At 39.4% G+C, this 17,153-nt stretch overlaps 2 protein-coding genes across 3 annotated transcripts in view; both read right to left on the bottom strand.

Annotated features, from left to right (window-relative positions):
* LOC121640163 (CD276 antigen homolog) overlaps nt 1-17,153 on the bottom strand; it is a 223,305-nt gene that overhangs the window by 117,778 nt on the left and 88,374 nt on the right. The window lies entirely within an intron of this gene.
* LOC121640178 lies at nt 850-6,792 on the bottom strand. Its single transcript, XM_041985885.1, has 5 exons — nt 6,376-6,792; nt 5,470-5,718; nt 3,358-3,612; nt 2,683-2,823; nt 850-1,450 (listed from the first exon to the last, which is right to left on the bottom strand). The coding sequence occupies exons 1-5, from the start codon at nt 6,404-6,406 to the stop codon at nt 1,410-1,412; spliced, it is 717 nt and encodes a 238-aa protein (XP_041841819.1). The 5' UTR covers nt 6,407-6,792; the 3' UTR covers nt 850-1,409.

Genomic DNA, 17,153 nt, shown 5'->3' with positions numbered 1-17,153 from the left:
GTCAAGCCTGCCCCCAGTTTGGGAACCACCACTCTACACCAAACACACTCCTCCATGTGTTTAGAAACCTTTACATTTTTGTGATTCCACAGGTCAGTTTTGATTCATGGTTTGTAATGTAGGAGTAAATGACTGAAGGGAAAACATATTGTTGAAACTCCACTTGTTTCTCAAGAAACTAAAGCTTGATCATGACATGTTTTCTAATAGTTCATTAAATATAAAAATCATGATAATGCACTTGTTCTTGTTTGCACTAAAACAAAGAGAAAACTTTAGAGTGTTTGTTATTTATAGATTATTATACAGTTATTTTCTGGTCCAGCCCACTTAAGATCAAACTGTGCTGTATGTGGTGCCTGAACTAAAATGAGTTTAACAGCTCTGGAAAAAGATTTTAGTCCTTAAACATGAACAGGAGAAAGTTTCATGTTTATCTAAGCTTGGTTTAGTGGCTGAATGACACACCTCCTTTACTGAAGCACTAGAAGTGTTGTAGTTTATGACAGTAGAAGTGGTGTTTACACTAGTTAATCCAGTTCAACCATAAATCACTAACCACTGTTATTACTCTGTTTTTTTTAACAGAGCACCTGGTTGCTTTAAATAACTGAAGCATTATATAACCTGTCAGCTGCCGTGTGACGCTGATAAAAGCTGAATAGATGAACAGCAATGAGTGGTAGTTTGGGTTTTAGTTTATAAAACTTCATCATATAAACATGATTTAGTTCTCTGTAATGTACTTCTCGGCTGCTTCGTCGTCTCTAAAGTCTTTAGTGAATTAAAAATTGAAAAAATCAACTTCATGCAACAAAAACATTTAAAACAAATGAGTGAAAGTAAATGAGTTTATTTCTTAATTGAATATGACTCTGAAAGTGGAATAAAATGTAAATACTGTGTATACAAAACTTAATGTGGCAGAACTTTTTGGTGTAAACATAAAACACATTAAATATAAGACAGTGCTTTCAGTTTAGTACATCAGATTGATGAAAAAAAAAAAAAAAAAAAACACATCAGGTGAAACTGAGACTCTTTCATGTGGACTTGTGGAGTTATCCCTCAATCCTCCACTTCATCCGAGCAACAAACTAACACCCACCTACCTGCCAAGTGTGGGTTCAAATTGGTTTTGAAGGGTATAAATAAAATCTTACTGCCCAGTTTGGTAGGTGATGAATGAAACAGAATTTAGGTTATTTGTCCTGGTGAAGCTGTTTCCTGTAAACAATATTACATGATGTATCATCAATCCATTGTTTTAAAGAAAAGACTTGAAAAATAGCTTTATGTTGTATACTTAGCATTCAGAAATGATAAAAAGGTAAAAAAAAAACTCAATAAAAAGGAAAAAAATTGCTTTAACTCCATGGAAATGTTGCTGCTCTTCCTCTTCAATCTGCTCAAAGACCATCTGAAAGTCTCTTTTTCCCATCAGCTCGAGCTGCAGGAAGAAAACGTGTTACTGGAGAAAAATACGAGTTTATCATCTGTACACTTCAAACAATTAAATGCTCGACAGCAGAACTCATAGAAATCTCAGATAATTTGAAGAAAAATGAAGAAAACTTCTAACAAAGTGAAGCATGTGAACTTAGTAACAGCAAACAATGGGACTTTACCATTAAAATGTTCCGTCAGACATGCAGAACATATTTCCAAAATGTCTCTACCTGCTCACTCACTGTTTTACTTTCTTTATTGAGTAAATTTAGACCTTTCCTTTTTTTTCCCTCTTGGCCTTTTCCCTCTGTTTTCCAGAGGTAAGGAGCCTCTTTACTTCCTGGGATTACTACATAGGTCATTTAGCCCTTCAACCAGGATTCAGGAGGCATTTAAATATCTCCATGACAACCATGTTTGTTTAAAGAAAAGGGAAGGGATGGGCCCAACATTACACATAGGGAGTGTTGTACAACAGAAAGGAATTTGCTTTCATTTTTGTATTTCTTCATCTGTTCAAAGGCCCCATTTTATCAGACCTGGGAATTATCACATAGGATGTCGCTGTGTCATGGAGTCTGAGTTGGTTTGGGTTAAACACTGGGTGCAGTGGTGGGTGAATGCTCTGCTGTGGTGGGTAGTTTGGGTTAAAGTAGACTGGACTGGCAGCACAGCTCAAACACTCCATCTGTAAACTTATCACTGCGACATTTGCTTGTTTTATTTCTTAAAATTTGCTTTATGCTTTCTACTTGTGTTACTATTGTGTCCATAGCGTGACTTTACTCAAAGGAAGCTGGCTGTGTCAGTTATTACAATCTGATTTACATGCCCAGACCTGCTTGTTTGACCAAAATATTTTAATTATTTCATGTGTTGTTTGGTGACACAGAAACAGCTACTAGAAGGGAGAAAACTTTTTACCTCTTTTGCCACAACCAGGACACAATACCACAGAGTTTTCTATTTATTAAGTTGGTGTTGTTTTTGATGTGGTTGGTCTCCATGGTAACATTAATGCAGTGGCCGTGTACTGCGTGCGGCTGTGAAAGGTTTCTGTTCTTCTGTGTAACCACAAGTAAAAATAACTGGTGTATTTATTCACTACGCCTACTATTAAGTTTCCTCTGACATTGTTCTGCTTTTGAACAAACGTCCAAAGTAAAAGATGTTCAACCGTTAATTCAATGTTTTTTTTTTTTATCACTTTTAGGGTTTTTAGCTGTTTCTTACCTCGAGCCCACCTTCTGTATATGAGCACACACACAATGAATATTACGGTGTAGAGGACGACCAGCACAGCTGAACACACCACTCTGGTCACAGGGATCAGAGGAGAATCAGGACTAGGCTGAGGCTTATCTCGGACTTTGGCTGTAAAGAGGAAACATCAGTTTTAATGTGTCATCAGCCACCTGGTGAGAAGTAAACATGGAACTAAACTCAGTTTCAAAATCAGTCAAAAACTTTTCTATTTGCTGCCTTTAATCAAAACGTACATTTATTTTTACTCATTTTTAATTTTTCTTTTAAATGCACTTTTTATGCTTCTTCTACATTAAAATACTTATTTTTTATGTAAAGCATTTTAAATTGTCTTCTACATAAAATATGCTATACAAATAAACTTGCCTTGATGTGTTAATGACTTCTATCAGCTATCATCTAACACGTATAAAATGAGTCAGCATTGGCTGATAAAGATCTGACTGTGGTCAGGTTATTTTAGCTGCTAGAGCATAATGACACTAAAATTTAAAAATGATCCATTAAAAAATCAGCTACTATCTACGGCCACCTCTCACCCAGAAAAAAGATGGAGTCCTTTTGATTCCCAGACCCATCTGTATTCTTTCCTCTTGCTTTTACCTTTTTTTTTTTTTTGCTGCATTAGAAGAAAATAATCACCTCTCACAGCCAGCCAGCTCCGTGCTGACCTTCCTTTTGTGGGATGTTCACACTCATAGAAACCTTCGGATGTTGACGCCGCTGACAGGTTCATGTTTCCATCAGGCTGCTCCCCAATAAATGTACCATTATGGAAGAATTTAGCTGTGAAATCTGATGAAGACGGCTTGTAATTTCTTCCTCTGGTGGAGCAGCGGAGTGCCACAATATCCCCCTCTATCAGAGGAAGTGCAGGGACCTCCAGGATCACACCCACTGAAATCCAAAGAGACAAATTATGCTGTGATTGGTCCTCAGAGTGTACGGTGGGTCTCATAGTATGACCTTTAAATAGTTTTAGAGGTGGTTAAGTAGATAAAGACAGATAAATTATAACCTTATTACAAGAATAATGTAAAGATCTAAGCAAACAAGGACTGAATATGACGACCTCTTTGTTTCCAATGTGTTCTGAGAAAATAATTATTGTAAAACATTTTGAAAGACAAGTTAAAAAGACCAACACATTGAAGTTACAGAAGATCCAAGAAGCAATCTTAGAAAAGAAAATGAATATGAGCAAGTAAAGTAAGAAAAGAGTGGCAGGCTGGAGAGAAGTCTGTCCTTTAATAATGTGTTTATTCAGCTTGCAAAGTGAAAATGTAAGAATCAATTCTTTTATCCTGGATATGTACAAAACTTCCCGTTTCTGGTGCTGGACCCTGAAGAAAAGCTGGTTCTGTCAGTAGCTTGAATAAATATCTCAGTGTTATGCTACATCAATGTTTTCTAACATTCATCATGTCATTCCATCTTCTATGTACAGAACACAATAGATCACAAATAATGCTGAACTTTAAAGATGTTTTTTAAAGAAATTCTCATGTTTTCTAATTTAAATGTCATGTTATTTATTAATCCTGCTTATTTTAGCTGTAGCATTAACATGCTAGAACGTTATAGCATTTGTTTGGGTGGTATTTTCCATTAAATGTAGGATTATCAGTGAAGCTCGTCATCAGTTGTTGGAAGTAAATCTGTGGATGGACTGGTACCGAAAAAGTGGCTCTAATTTTAATTCAGCTGAAGCAAAACAAATACATCAACCCCACAAGCAGAATTTTAAAGCCTATTTTGTTGTAATGGGGCCTTACAGTGATGATTATTTAATAAAACTTATGAATGGATTTTGATGAAATTTTCAGACAATCTCAGAAATGGAATAAGAAGTGAATTCAGGTGCTGATCCGGATCACCACCTGGATCCAGAACATTTTTAAAGGATTCTTTTCTATGGAAAGATAGAAATAATTTTGGCAAGGTCTGCAGTCACTGCGTGCTTCAAGTTTTTAAATATACTTCCATTTTTGATGAAAACTAAAACAATAAGGTTTTAATAAACATTTTTGAATGACTATGTAAGTTGCTTCAGATAAAAGCGTCTGCTAAATGACTGTAGAATATGTTTTTAAAAAACTAATTCTGACATGTTACCAAGGAAACAAAAATGAGTGTTGGTGCTTATTTCCAACCAGGAGAACCAGGCCTCTGAGCTAAAACAGTGTGAATATGTGGTAATGAAAAGTTATATTTCATAACCTTTTGCAGATTATGGTTTCCTCTAACGTATTCAGCATCCGTCTTGCATCCTGTCTCTTTTTTAAGTTCTGGTACCAGTCCAGTGTTGACTCCTCACACAATCACAAGGACAGAATATCTTGAATATCTCTTGCTCTCTCTCTTTCTCACTTTCACTAATAATGTCCTCTTGTGTTTCTTTGCTAACCGCAGTGCTGGTGTGTGATATGGTGTTAAATGCAGCTGTGACGTGATGGAAAAAAAACTGAAATGTGGTTTCTCAGACTCAAGATGTTGCTGGGCAACAACAGCACAGGAAAGTATGAAATTAATGTCACTGCTGCGCCATCTAAAAGAAAACAAAGCAGAAAGTTTTAGGGTCAGAAAGTTGTGTGCTGTTACTGTAACTTCTCTTTTTTCCTTTGGTTTATTGTTTCCTTCTTTTGAAAATGACAGAGTAGAAAGCCCAAGCCACTTTTTTTGCAGACTGAAATGAACTTCCTTACAATTTACTGAATAACAATGCAGTAAAACCCTTAATGAAGATTTACTTACAGTTCACTGTGATGTTGAGGACATTGCTGCGTTCTCCGTTCTCAGACTGACACCAGTAGGATCCACTGTCTGACTTGTAGGTGCTGCGATTAATGCAGGAGGTCCCGTTGGGGCGACCCCACTGGTCACATGGCTCAGGTGGATCAGATGTCTGTCGCATCACCATCCAATTGTTCCCCACACAGGTCACATTGAAGGATTCATAGAGGTGGAACTGAGATCTGTCAGGCTGGATAGTCAGCACGGCTGCTGCTCAAACAGGAAATGACACACACACACACAAACAAAAAAAAGTGTGTGAACCAGAGATAAAGCTTTTGTTCTCCTGCAACATCAGAAAAAGAACTAAACTAAAAGGAACAGTTTTCGTGATTGAAGAAATTGGCAGCAATAACAAATTTGATGCACACCGAAGGGATAGATTTCAGATTTGAACCAGAACAAAGTCAAAGATCAGGTTTAAATCATGTTAAAATGATACAAACAGGTTTGAAACGGGCATCAACACGCAAGGAAACAATTTGAGGAAATCATGAGAAAAAGCCTCACAAGCATCTGAGGTTCTACTTACTTTTAACCACTGACAAAAAATTGTGCAGGAGATTCTGCATTTATGTAAAAATGCTGTCAAAGAAGGTCAATGTTTCCTTGTTCAAACATAACAAAAGACTCTAATACAAGATGTTCTTTTCTATACGATTGTAGTTTTACATTAAAATTTAGCTCCAGAAGGAAAGAATTAGCTTTTATAGATTACTGAGATAGAATGACTAAAAAACATAAATCACTATATATTACACACACGTAGTTTCAGCACTGAGCAGACGAGAAAACCACAAAACAGAAGTTACATAAAGAGAAAAGAAATGTACAAAAAAATATGAAACATAGAAATATTGCTCTTACAGACGACCAAGTAAGCTGATGCGCTCATCATTCTGTGTGTGAGTTGTTGGTGTTCTTCTGTGTTTTAGCCACATCCTGAGTTCAAAGCGGAAGCAAAACTGCATTACAGCTGATTCTACAAAATCTTTTAACTCAGTATCAGAAAGTCCTACATCTAAAGCTGAAAAACATTTTAAATATTTTATTTAAAACCTTTAAGAAAATTTAGAAACACTAAGTTTTGTTGCTAAAGTTAGTTTTGTAATTCATTTCCAGCATATCTGCCTGCTGTCCTTTCTTCTAGAAAGATCACTGTTTGTCATCGTGGTTATCACTGTTGCTGTTTCCAGTCAGTTTTAAAATGGACAACACCACCTGGCACTTCACCCCAGGAAACCTACCTGAAAAACATTAAGGTTGTTTACAAAATGTAAGAGACAAGTTCAAGTTATAAACAAACATTTATTTTAAAATAAAAACAGTAAAACAAAATGAAATAAAAAAAACTAAAAGACATAAAACCAGGATAAAAATGCAGCGAGGTTTGCTGGTTGTGGAGCAGTGTAAGAAACAATAGACACAAACAAACAGGGAGACTTGGCACTTACCCATCAGAGCAGGGTCCCACCCAGGACGAAGGTTTTGGCCACAACCCACTGACTGCAGTTACCTATCACCAGGGGTGAAAGTAGTTTCAAATTCTTGCTGGTACCATTTCCAAAACCCTTTTTTTTCCTCTCACCTCATGCATTTTAAAATAACAAACTAAAAACTGAATCAAATAAAACCTTTCTCTATTTTAGGCTACATGTAGGCCTATGGAGTAGGGACAAATTAAAAACACTTGTCAATATGTTAAACTATGTATATTAATTGGAACATTAATAAACATGCAGGGTACAAGTCTCTAAGAACAGCTCATCAAGTCATGAGCAAAAACTTTTTTTCATTTAAAATGTCTGCAGATGATAACTAGATATTTAAATTTTGTTGAAAGTGTTTTAGCCAACCACAAGAATGTGTGGAATTTCGTTGGTGTAGATTATTGCATGCTGCCATTTCTTGACGTCTGTTGACCAATTGTGGAAAACGTCCCAGTGCATTAAATCAAACGCACTGATCCCCATAGCAACCGCTGGTTTTGGGAAGTAGACTCACAATTAGATCTCCGGTCGTTAAGCACTTTTGTTCTGTGCCCTTAAAATTGAAAAACGAAAGAAAAAACACAAAACAGGACTGCTTACTCTCCTACTGATTTTAACATATACTTAGAAGGCTGCACAGACCTCCAGGTGGTAGCCAGAAGTACCCTGACTGTCATTAAGTACCTAGATGAGATCCTCAGACCCATTGTCAGACCATATCCTGCTGCAGTGGGACCTGGTTCCTTCTGATGCAGGACAAAGCTCGGCCTCATGTGTGTCAGCAGTTCCTGAATGATGAAGGTATTGATGCTATTGACTGTCCATTCACCAGACCTGAATCCAGTCCAGTATCGCTATGATATCATATCTCAGGGGTTGACTTATGCTGAGATCCAGGTCTGAGAGGAGATCCCTCAGGACAGGGCTTGAATTACACTGGGGCTTTTGAAGGAGCCTTTTTTTCACATGTGCACTGCAACTGTGCATGTAATGTGCATGCACATCTATATGAGTGCATGCCCGGTCAAAAATATGGTCACTATTAAAAAACTATTGTATGCAGCCTGTTTAATCAGAAACAGTAACGGAGAGTTCTTTAACTAAAAAAAAAAACACAAGGTTGTTGTGTGGACGCTCACAGCAGACAACAGACAAACAATGCTGATGTCCACGGTGCTGAAGGAAACAAAAGTAACAGCTGAACTTTTGCGATGGAATGTGAAATGACCAGGTGTGAGCACACGTTATATTACCAAGGATGACAAAAGCAGGACAATTTTCCAAGAAGAAATTACAAATTAAGTGGGGGGGCAGTGCCCCAGTTTTACTTGCAAAAAACGCACTCACCACAAATAGTCATGAGCGGGGTGGAGGAGGAGGACAATGGGGACACCTCACACCCCCTCTACCCTGGGGCGCCGCCGGGGGCGGTTAGGGTAGGTTGTTGCCCTGGGGGCCGGAAACCAGGGCGGCTGCGCTGATAAGGGGCTGCTGATCTTGGGGGATGCACAGTCAGCCGTATCTAGATGGGAGGTGATGGGGGGTGGCTGGGGATGGCGGTGAGGGCCGGACCTGGGGCTCAACATTCTCTGGTCTGCCAGGGATGTCTCCCACAGGGCATGGTGGGAGGGAGGGGGGCTGGGGAGTGAGAGTGGGAGGGTTGTATTCTGTGTGAGTGTTTATATTGTGTGGGTGGGGGTGAGGAGGCATGTATGTGTTAGGATGAACGGGAGTGTGCAAGGATATAGGTGCGTGCATGTGTTTCTGTGTGTGTTTAGGGCGGGGTTAAGTGCACTTGTGGGGGGGACCTGGGCGGGCCTGGGGGGGCCTGGGGGTGGTGTGCCATGGATCTGGGCTTTGCCGCTGTCCCCATCCTCTCATTCCCCATTGGGCATGTGAGTGGGGGGGGGGGGGGGGTACCTTCTGGGGTTGGTGGCGGCTCATTGGCTGCAGTCCCTGTATGGCCCGGTCGTGGGGGGCGGCCTCTCCTGGCCTGTCATGCCCTGGGAGACCTCCTGGTCTGGGTCACTGTCCTCTGGTCCACCTGGGGTGTCCCCCACGGGGCATGGTGGGTGGGGGGGCGGGGTCAATGGCGCCCTGGTTACCGGTGTGTGCAGCTGAGACATCGGGGTGTGTGCTGGCCTACGCCGAGTGGTTGTCTGGGGGGGCCTGGTCCTCCTAGGCATGGTGCGGGCCCTCTGCCTTTGGAGGGTGGAGCGGCCGCCTCTGGGCTCCTTGGGTCCTGGGCCCTTCGCTTGGGCTGCCCAGGGTGGCCAGTCCGTGGTGGGGCCGGCAGCTGCCGATTTTGGCCCACTGGGACCTGTGCCCCAAGACCATGGGGGGCTCTTGCTGGGGCTCTCCTCTGCCGCCCTTCGGGTGGGGCTGGAGTCGTCACTGACACACTCACTAAGTTGTCCAGTGGGTTTTTATACTAAGAGATATTTATTTTTTTTATTTTTCCTGTGAGTTAGTATCTGATCGCTGTTATGTCTTTTTGACTTGGTTATTATTTAAAAACTCATGTACAGGTGTAACAGTTTGTTTCTGGTGATGGTGTGGATTGAAGGGTTGTTTCCTTCTGTCTGTGATCTTTTTTCTCCTTTCTTCTTTCCCGTTTGCTCTCTTTGCTATTTTCCATCTTTTTCTGTCCCCTCCGGTCAGGTCCAGCAAGATTACATAGATTCCATGATTCAAAGTAAATAAATAAATAAATCAATCAGATTATCAAGAGGAGCCTTACCCATAGGCTTTCCCTTGGCAGAGCAAATTTGTTCAGCACGATACAGCAACCAGATCTATCTATCTATCTATCTATCTATCTATCTATCTAGTATAGGTCACAATAAATATGGGGAAACTTTACAAATAATTTATTGTGCTTAATTAATGCTAACCTTTAACAGGGTTGTTGTTTACCATCTTTTTATCCATTACAGCTTATGGTATAACCATCAGTCCAGTCTATAATATGTATAGCTGTTAAACTGAATTGGGATATTTTCGGTATATTTTCAGAGCTTGACTTCTGATCTAAAAAGACTATATAAAACTAGCTAAGCGAATCGTTTTCCCCATCTTTTTTTTTTTTTTTCTGTCACCTGTCGCCCCTCCCTGGCTCTCACTCAGGTGAAGGGGAAGTTTATCAAGAAGTTGAAAAACGTCTGATTAGCTAAACCCAAGAAACCTCCCAGATTGCTTTTGCTTTTACTGGATTAAACAGAGGTTCCGGCGGCCAGACTGAGACCAGAGGTATATCTGATTTGTATGACAAAGCCCTTAAGTGGCGAAATTATTATTGATCCACAAACATCGAAGAAAATGAGAGCACTGATTGTCGGCCTACTGCTACTGCTGTCATGTCTGAGTGGTGAGTCAGTTCTACTTCTTTTGGCAATGGCCTCGTGTCGGTTTTTATCTTTTTTTTATTTTTTATTTATTTTTATTTTATTAAAGATATATGCTATATGTTTGAATTATAGAATTATAAAGATTGAACCGCTTCCTTTAAACGCATGATGTCTAATTAGCTCTTAATTAGAGTCGCTCTTAAACCCCATACTCCGAAGCTGTGAATCACAGTAGGCCTATCACCATCACACTCGCGCGTAATTCACTGACTTGTTCATAAAGAACTCAACACAATTAGTTTTTTTTTTACATTTTGGTGAAGGCTACTCTGGAAAAAAAACAGTTTTGAATAAAAGCTATTACCGGACATGGTGATGCCGCAACAACACCTGTCCTGGATGGCATGCGCGCAGCTCGGAAACTTTGCTTAATTTACTATAAAAACATCCATCATATATAAAAATGTCTACTAAATAATGTTAAAACTATATCACGAAAAACTAAATTTTTGTCATTCTTTTCTTTCGGTTTTATGTGTTGTGCCAAATGCGTCATGACGCATGTTATAATGCAGTTATATCATGTTTCAAGATAGGAGATATGAAAAAGAAACTTCATCAGGTTCAACTTAAAACTCCTTTTGTGTTCGAGTAATATCAGACTGATTTACAACTTAAAATACTTTTAACTTGTGTTATGCAACCGATTGCTTCAAGGTTTTATGATATGCTCCGCAATGCCGACTTCAATATATAAAAGTGATGATCACCACTTTCTTTTCATTTTTAGTGTTCTAGTAAAGTTCTGTAGGAAATGAATGGGTATCCAGATTACATTCATATGTCAGGTGAGAAAACATCCCCGCCCACACTCTAAGAATGGATTGGTTAGAAAAAGAACCAATTTAGTTGGTTAAGCCAATATTGGTTAGATTAACCAATATATTGATCAGACACTGACCAACCCATTGGTTTTGGGACAACCAATTTAACTGGTTAGCCAAACAACCGATGAAATTGGTAACCGACAGTACACTTCCCTAACCCAACTGTTTGGCTGTAGTCAAGTGTAATGTGTAGTAGATATAGACCTAGAGAACCAGTACATTAATATGTACATGTACAACATGCAAATCTTCATATGATTTTTACCTTTGGCTCTGCAAAAATACTGGACCAAAACAAAAGCCCAGTCTGGTCCCAAGGAACCTTAGTGTACATGCACAAGGCATTTTGTCAAGCTTACTGACCAAGAATGAATGAATGAATGAATGACTTATATATTATTATTGAAAAATAAAATAAAATTGAAATGCATTTTCTTTACCGCTTAACCCAATTCAGGGTTGGGGGAGATGAAGCCCATTCCAGCATTTAGCAGGCAAAAGGCAGGGGACACCCTGGGCAGGTCGCCAGTCCATCACAGAGCCAACACAGAGAGGCAAACAACTATTTATGCTCACACTCACTCCTAGGGACAATTTAGCGTGACAAATTAACCTAACATGCATGTCTTTGGACGGTGGGAATAAGCGGACGTACCCGGAGAGAACCCACGCATACACAGGGAGAAAATGCAAAAACTCTGCACAGAAAGGCTAGTGTTTGTACCTCCCCCCAGCTGAGACCCAAACCAGCAACCTTCTTGGTGTGAAGCGGTGGTGCGAACCACAGTGCACGCAAAACAAAATATTGAAATGTAAATTAAAAAAAAATTAAACAAAATCTATATGTTCATTTTTATATAAAATTAGTTTAGTGCTTATCTATTAAATACATTTATTTTGCTTCATCCTGTATCTTCGTATTGTCAATATAAATAAATATATACATAATTATGAATGTGGTGTTTTTATTGAGTAAAACTGAAACTGACCCAAATAGAGAATTGTAGACAGGACAGACATTATGGTATAAAAACCTGCATGTACGTGCCTACTTTAAAAATGTAGGCTAATTAAAAAGTGTAAAGTAGATCATAGCACGTGTGTCTCAGTATGTGTTGCCGTAATAACGCTGTGCTGCATCTGAGCATGCGCAGTTCATGCTCTGACGATCAGGTACATTTTTAAACCAGGGAGTGACAGAGCTAGCTTTACCGACGAGTAGCCTGGATCCTGCTACCGCGCGTTTCAAACACGTTTTCTTTCTTCGCTGTCTTTCAGTGAAGTGGCAGTTTTTCAGCTACCAACTTTACAGTGTACTTATTGCATTTTTGACTTCGCATTCGGCATGGACATGTCATCGAGAAGCTAAAGTAGTGGGGTTTCGAGAACGACGTGGAAAAGTTCAAGGGTAAGTACATTTATATTTTTACTATTTAAGACCAAAAGAATACGCTTCAATTTTACACATGCATCCATTGCGTGGCTCGCCATAGCTGCCCTCCTCGCTGCATGGCCCGTAGATCGAGGTTATTCACCCGACATGAAATTGATACAGTTAATACACCCGACAAGACCGTTACTGCAGTGGCAATGAGCAGCGTCAGCTCTGGGGAAAAAAAGTCTACATTTAAAATAAACAATTTACTGAAAAATATGAGGGTAATTACAAGTTGTTGTAAATGCTTTTATTGACCTGTGTTTGAGTTTGGTCAGTGTACCCCGAAGCGTTTTAATGGCTGATACTTCAAATGATAGAAATGAGTTTGGCCGCCACCACCAGAAATAGGTGCTGTTCAGAGTGGTCATCATAAAAGGAAAAGAAAAAGAGAGAAACGGAAGGCGGGAACAAGACAATGCTATGGCCAGTCCATGTTGGAAGAGCACAATTAGCAATGCAGAATTACATCCTTGGTTCTGGACACAACGTTGAACATTGAGCCTATGAAATTTCGTGGTATTCTCATGCTAAATATATGTGGTCACTGTTTTTGACTGTCTACAGAGCTGCTAATTATCTGAATTTAACTATGCTAGTCGATTTGAAGGCTGAATACCACACGCTAGCCCTTAAGTAAAAACATAATTTCTTAGGACAAACACACAATTTGACATTTTGGCTTTCTGAATAATTACAGAGAAATTAGTCACGACTTTGTAAAAACAAAGTCAGTAAATGAGTTGCGAATGAAGCAAAGCAACATTAAACTGCATATGCACGATGTGAGGGCCACGGGAAGAGATGCATCACTAAAGGGAAAGCCAGTGTTCTGGGGCATTCACACAACACAATCAGAAAATTGAATAACCTTTGATGCAGGTTAATATATGCATTTATGATGTAGTTATGTTATTGCATTGCTCTTATATTTTACTCCTACTGAAACTAAAAAAAATGTGTACAAATGAAGTAACCAGTGACGTGTGATGACTTGGATGCATTGTGTTGCATAAAAATGCTTCATGTGCGAGTCCAGGTACACATGTGTTGCTGGTCATTCATTTTAAAATGTTAATATTGCAGTGTGCAATTATACTACTGGTATTAAAGTAAACACAAATTGCTACCATACTCTTTCAGGACCACAGTAACATGTGTGGCAACTTGAATTCATTGTGTTGTATTTCATGCATTATGTGCAAGTTAAGGTAAACATGTTATTAGTCACTAACTTAAAAATATTAATTTATTGCACTGCGCCATATTAAAATAAACACAAGTCTTTGGTTCAGGTCCACAATGATATATGTGAGCATAATACTACAGCAGCAAACAAAGCTGGTCACCAATTCTAAACCCAGTCCCTTCAAAAGCAAATTGCTTTATGCCAGTATCTTATGGTTACTCTTTGCAGATATGCTGTAAAGGAGGTATGGGAAAATGGGGCCACAAAAGGAATCAAACAAGTCTCAAAAAGAGGAGACGGACCAGGAAGAAGCTGAAAAATAGAAGATCAAGAAAATAATTCAAGCTCAATTGCATTAGAGCAAGGAAACTGTTGCAACACCAAGCTGCAATTTACTGAATAAACCTGACTTTCCCTTTAGTGAACTGGATTCAGAACAAACAAACCAGGCTTCCTCAGCTCTTCAAGAAGTTAATGAAATGGGCCACGTTTCTGAATCAAGTGGAAGCCGAGATACTGACAGTCTTTTTGAGTAGGATCCTACCTTCTTTATACATGTACCAAATATTCAGAGGGAGGAAACCTTTGCAGAAAAAATCAAACAGCTGCCAGGTTATGCCCAATGTAGTGCAGAATGCAAATCGACAGATCCATTTGAAGTTGGTTTCCTCCTATATCAGAGAAATGCAATGCACAAGGCCACAATGGACAAAGCGTTTAATTCTAGATGTAGGTGAGTAAATAAAAAAATAAGCATGATAGCGGTGATGGTGCCCCAGTGGTGACATGTATCTTCATAGTATGTAAAGAACACACTGCATGAAAACAGTAGATTGGTTTAATTCTAGTTATTATTGGTGAGTGAGTTATGCTAGATTCATAAATGGTTAAGAATATCTACAGTAGTAGCGGTTTAAAAGTTCCCCTGTTTCCATGATGGGTCCTTGACTGGCTCTTGACTGGTCCTTGACTGGTCCTTGACTGATCCTTGGACGATCCTTCACAGGTCTGTGGGGGTAATGTAATCCCCCGCAATGACGTCGTCAGCGAGGCTCTGCCCCTAAGCAGCCCAAGTAAAAAAACAGCTGCAATCCCTCTTTTGTCCACGGGGAGGAGCAGTGATTTGATCTTGCTGCTCTCTAAACAGTTTATAATGAGCTGTGTCGCTCATTTGTTGCATTTTTGCCAACATTTAAAAAATGATTTGATTTGAAAATGGCGTCAAATAAATGTATCAAAAAAGCCAACATGTGTAGCTAATGGTGTTATGAGGCAAAGCACAACCTCCTCAAGTCGGCTAAGTGGTGAATGTCACTAGCAGAGCTTTCTAAACATCCCGAGGAGCGCTGCCAGCGGTCATTTGACTGCAACGTAAGTTATTCACAGTGGGGGTTGATACAGCTGCTGCATAACTGAATATTGACAAAATCATAACGTAATATCGGCAGGTAAAAATAACATAATACTGATAATGTGTAAAGCAGGGATCACAAAAGTCCGGACCCAGCCCAACCTATATTCTGAATTAGGCCTCAAAGTGCTATTATCCTAAGTAGATAAGTAAATAAATGGTTTATACTGTGAAATGAAGTGTCCCTGGATTTTATTCATAGCGATCTAGTGATAAAACGTGATAAAACGTCATACAGCTGTGTCTCAGTGGTGGGACAGCTGCCTGCCCGCTGTCTGAAGCAGGCACATGCGCAAAGGCTGGTAGGAATGACAGGAACCAGCAGCCTATCAGCACACAGGGTTTGTGATCTTACAGCCAATCAGAAGCAGAGTAGGGCGGGCATTTATTACAAGTCCGTAGCCTTGTTATATACGACAGTTTGGCTGAGAAAGAGTCTCCCTGAGCGGCTCTGTGGAAGTTTAGACGTGCTAAACTGCTCGTAAATATTGATGTGTTTACTTTTCCAAACAAGTAAGCAGGTAAAACTATAGACAACAACTATATAATAAAAGTCCTAAAATACCAGGTTCAGCGTTTAGTTTTTAATACACTATAAGCATGGTAGCGTGACTGGCGGTCATCAAAAGACCGCTGGCGGCGCTTCCAGTGTTTAACACTAGAAAACCCAGAGATTTCTTATCCCTCTACCATGCCCAGAGTACAACCAAAAGGCTGCCCGGTTTGAAATTAACAATTCAATGGCCAACAATTAGCACCTTTACATTTGTAAACACAGCCATTACCTGCCGTTAGCTGTTCAAGCATACTCCTTGGGGGGAGGAGTGTGCTTGAAAAGAGCCTTGTGGACTGTGCTGTATAGTTTCACTCACCACAAACGGTATTTGTGCTTTTGACCATTTCTCACATTTTCATGTACCCTTTATTGAGCATTGGTCATGTGAGTTTTCATCGTCATCACACTATTGTACGCCCAGCTTGCTTTCAAGTGAGAGATTATCACGTTTCTGTTTCCACAAAGGAAAGCATAATCAAGTATTTCAAATGAGAGATAATTACATTCCTTTTGACCTGGGAACAGAAAAGCAAAATCAATTTAATGTTCCTCACTTCCTAATATGGTGCAACAAGGTTCACAGTCCTCAATGTTTTTAGTAAAAAAAAAAAAAAAAATTAAAAAACACCTTACTAACAGGGTGGAATGGAACATAACAGAGTGGAACAGAATATAACAGGGTGGAAAATATTTGTTCCCAATTCCAAATAAAAACGCTTCAATGGCCAGATGATCAGCAATGAATAAAGATATTTCTACAGTGATCCAGATTTTTTGTTTGTCGTTTTTTTTGTTTTACATTTTAGATTTTGTAAGAGATGGGTGTGTTTTAACAACAGCAGTTTTATCCGTGACTTTAATTGATAATTATTATCATTATCCAGTGTATAAAAATGTTGGTGTAAAAACGCCAAAGATAGATAAGCATGATGCTGAACTTCGTGGTCTTAGCTCCTGGTTTGGTGTGTCTTGTTCTGTTTATTCTGAAAGGTATACCAAGTTGTGGGCTGCATATATGCAGCCCACAACTTGAACAAAGGCTAAATTCCTCAACATTCGCACTTGCTCCATAAAATTACCATCTCCAAGGCTCCTCCACCACCACTTTGACTATGGATTGATAAGTAAATGAGCCGCAGTTTTGTAATTGTTGCATTGTCAAAACAGTTCTGTTAGTGTTGTCACACAAAATTCAGTAGACTAGTTGGTTCCTATGCAGTGAATTTACATGTTATTACAAAAATACACAATAATAAAATAGGCAAGTGGTAACAAAACTGGGTCACTTGTTCAGCTGCCTCATTGCGGCTCATTTACGTATCAATCCACA

This window comes from Melanotaenia boesemani, chromosome 5 (assembly GCF_017639745.1).
Source record: "Melanotaenia boesemani isolate fMelBoe1 chromosome 5, fMelBoe1.pri, whole genome shotgun sequence".
Taxonomy (NCBI): domain Eukaryota; kingdom Metazoa; phylum Chordata; class Actinopteri; order Atheriniformes; family Melanotaeniidae; genus Melanotaenia; species Melanotaenia boesemani.
The sequence above is the reverse complement of the archived record's forward strand: the minus strand, read 5'-3'. Positions and strand labels throughout refer to the sequence as shown.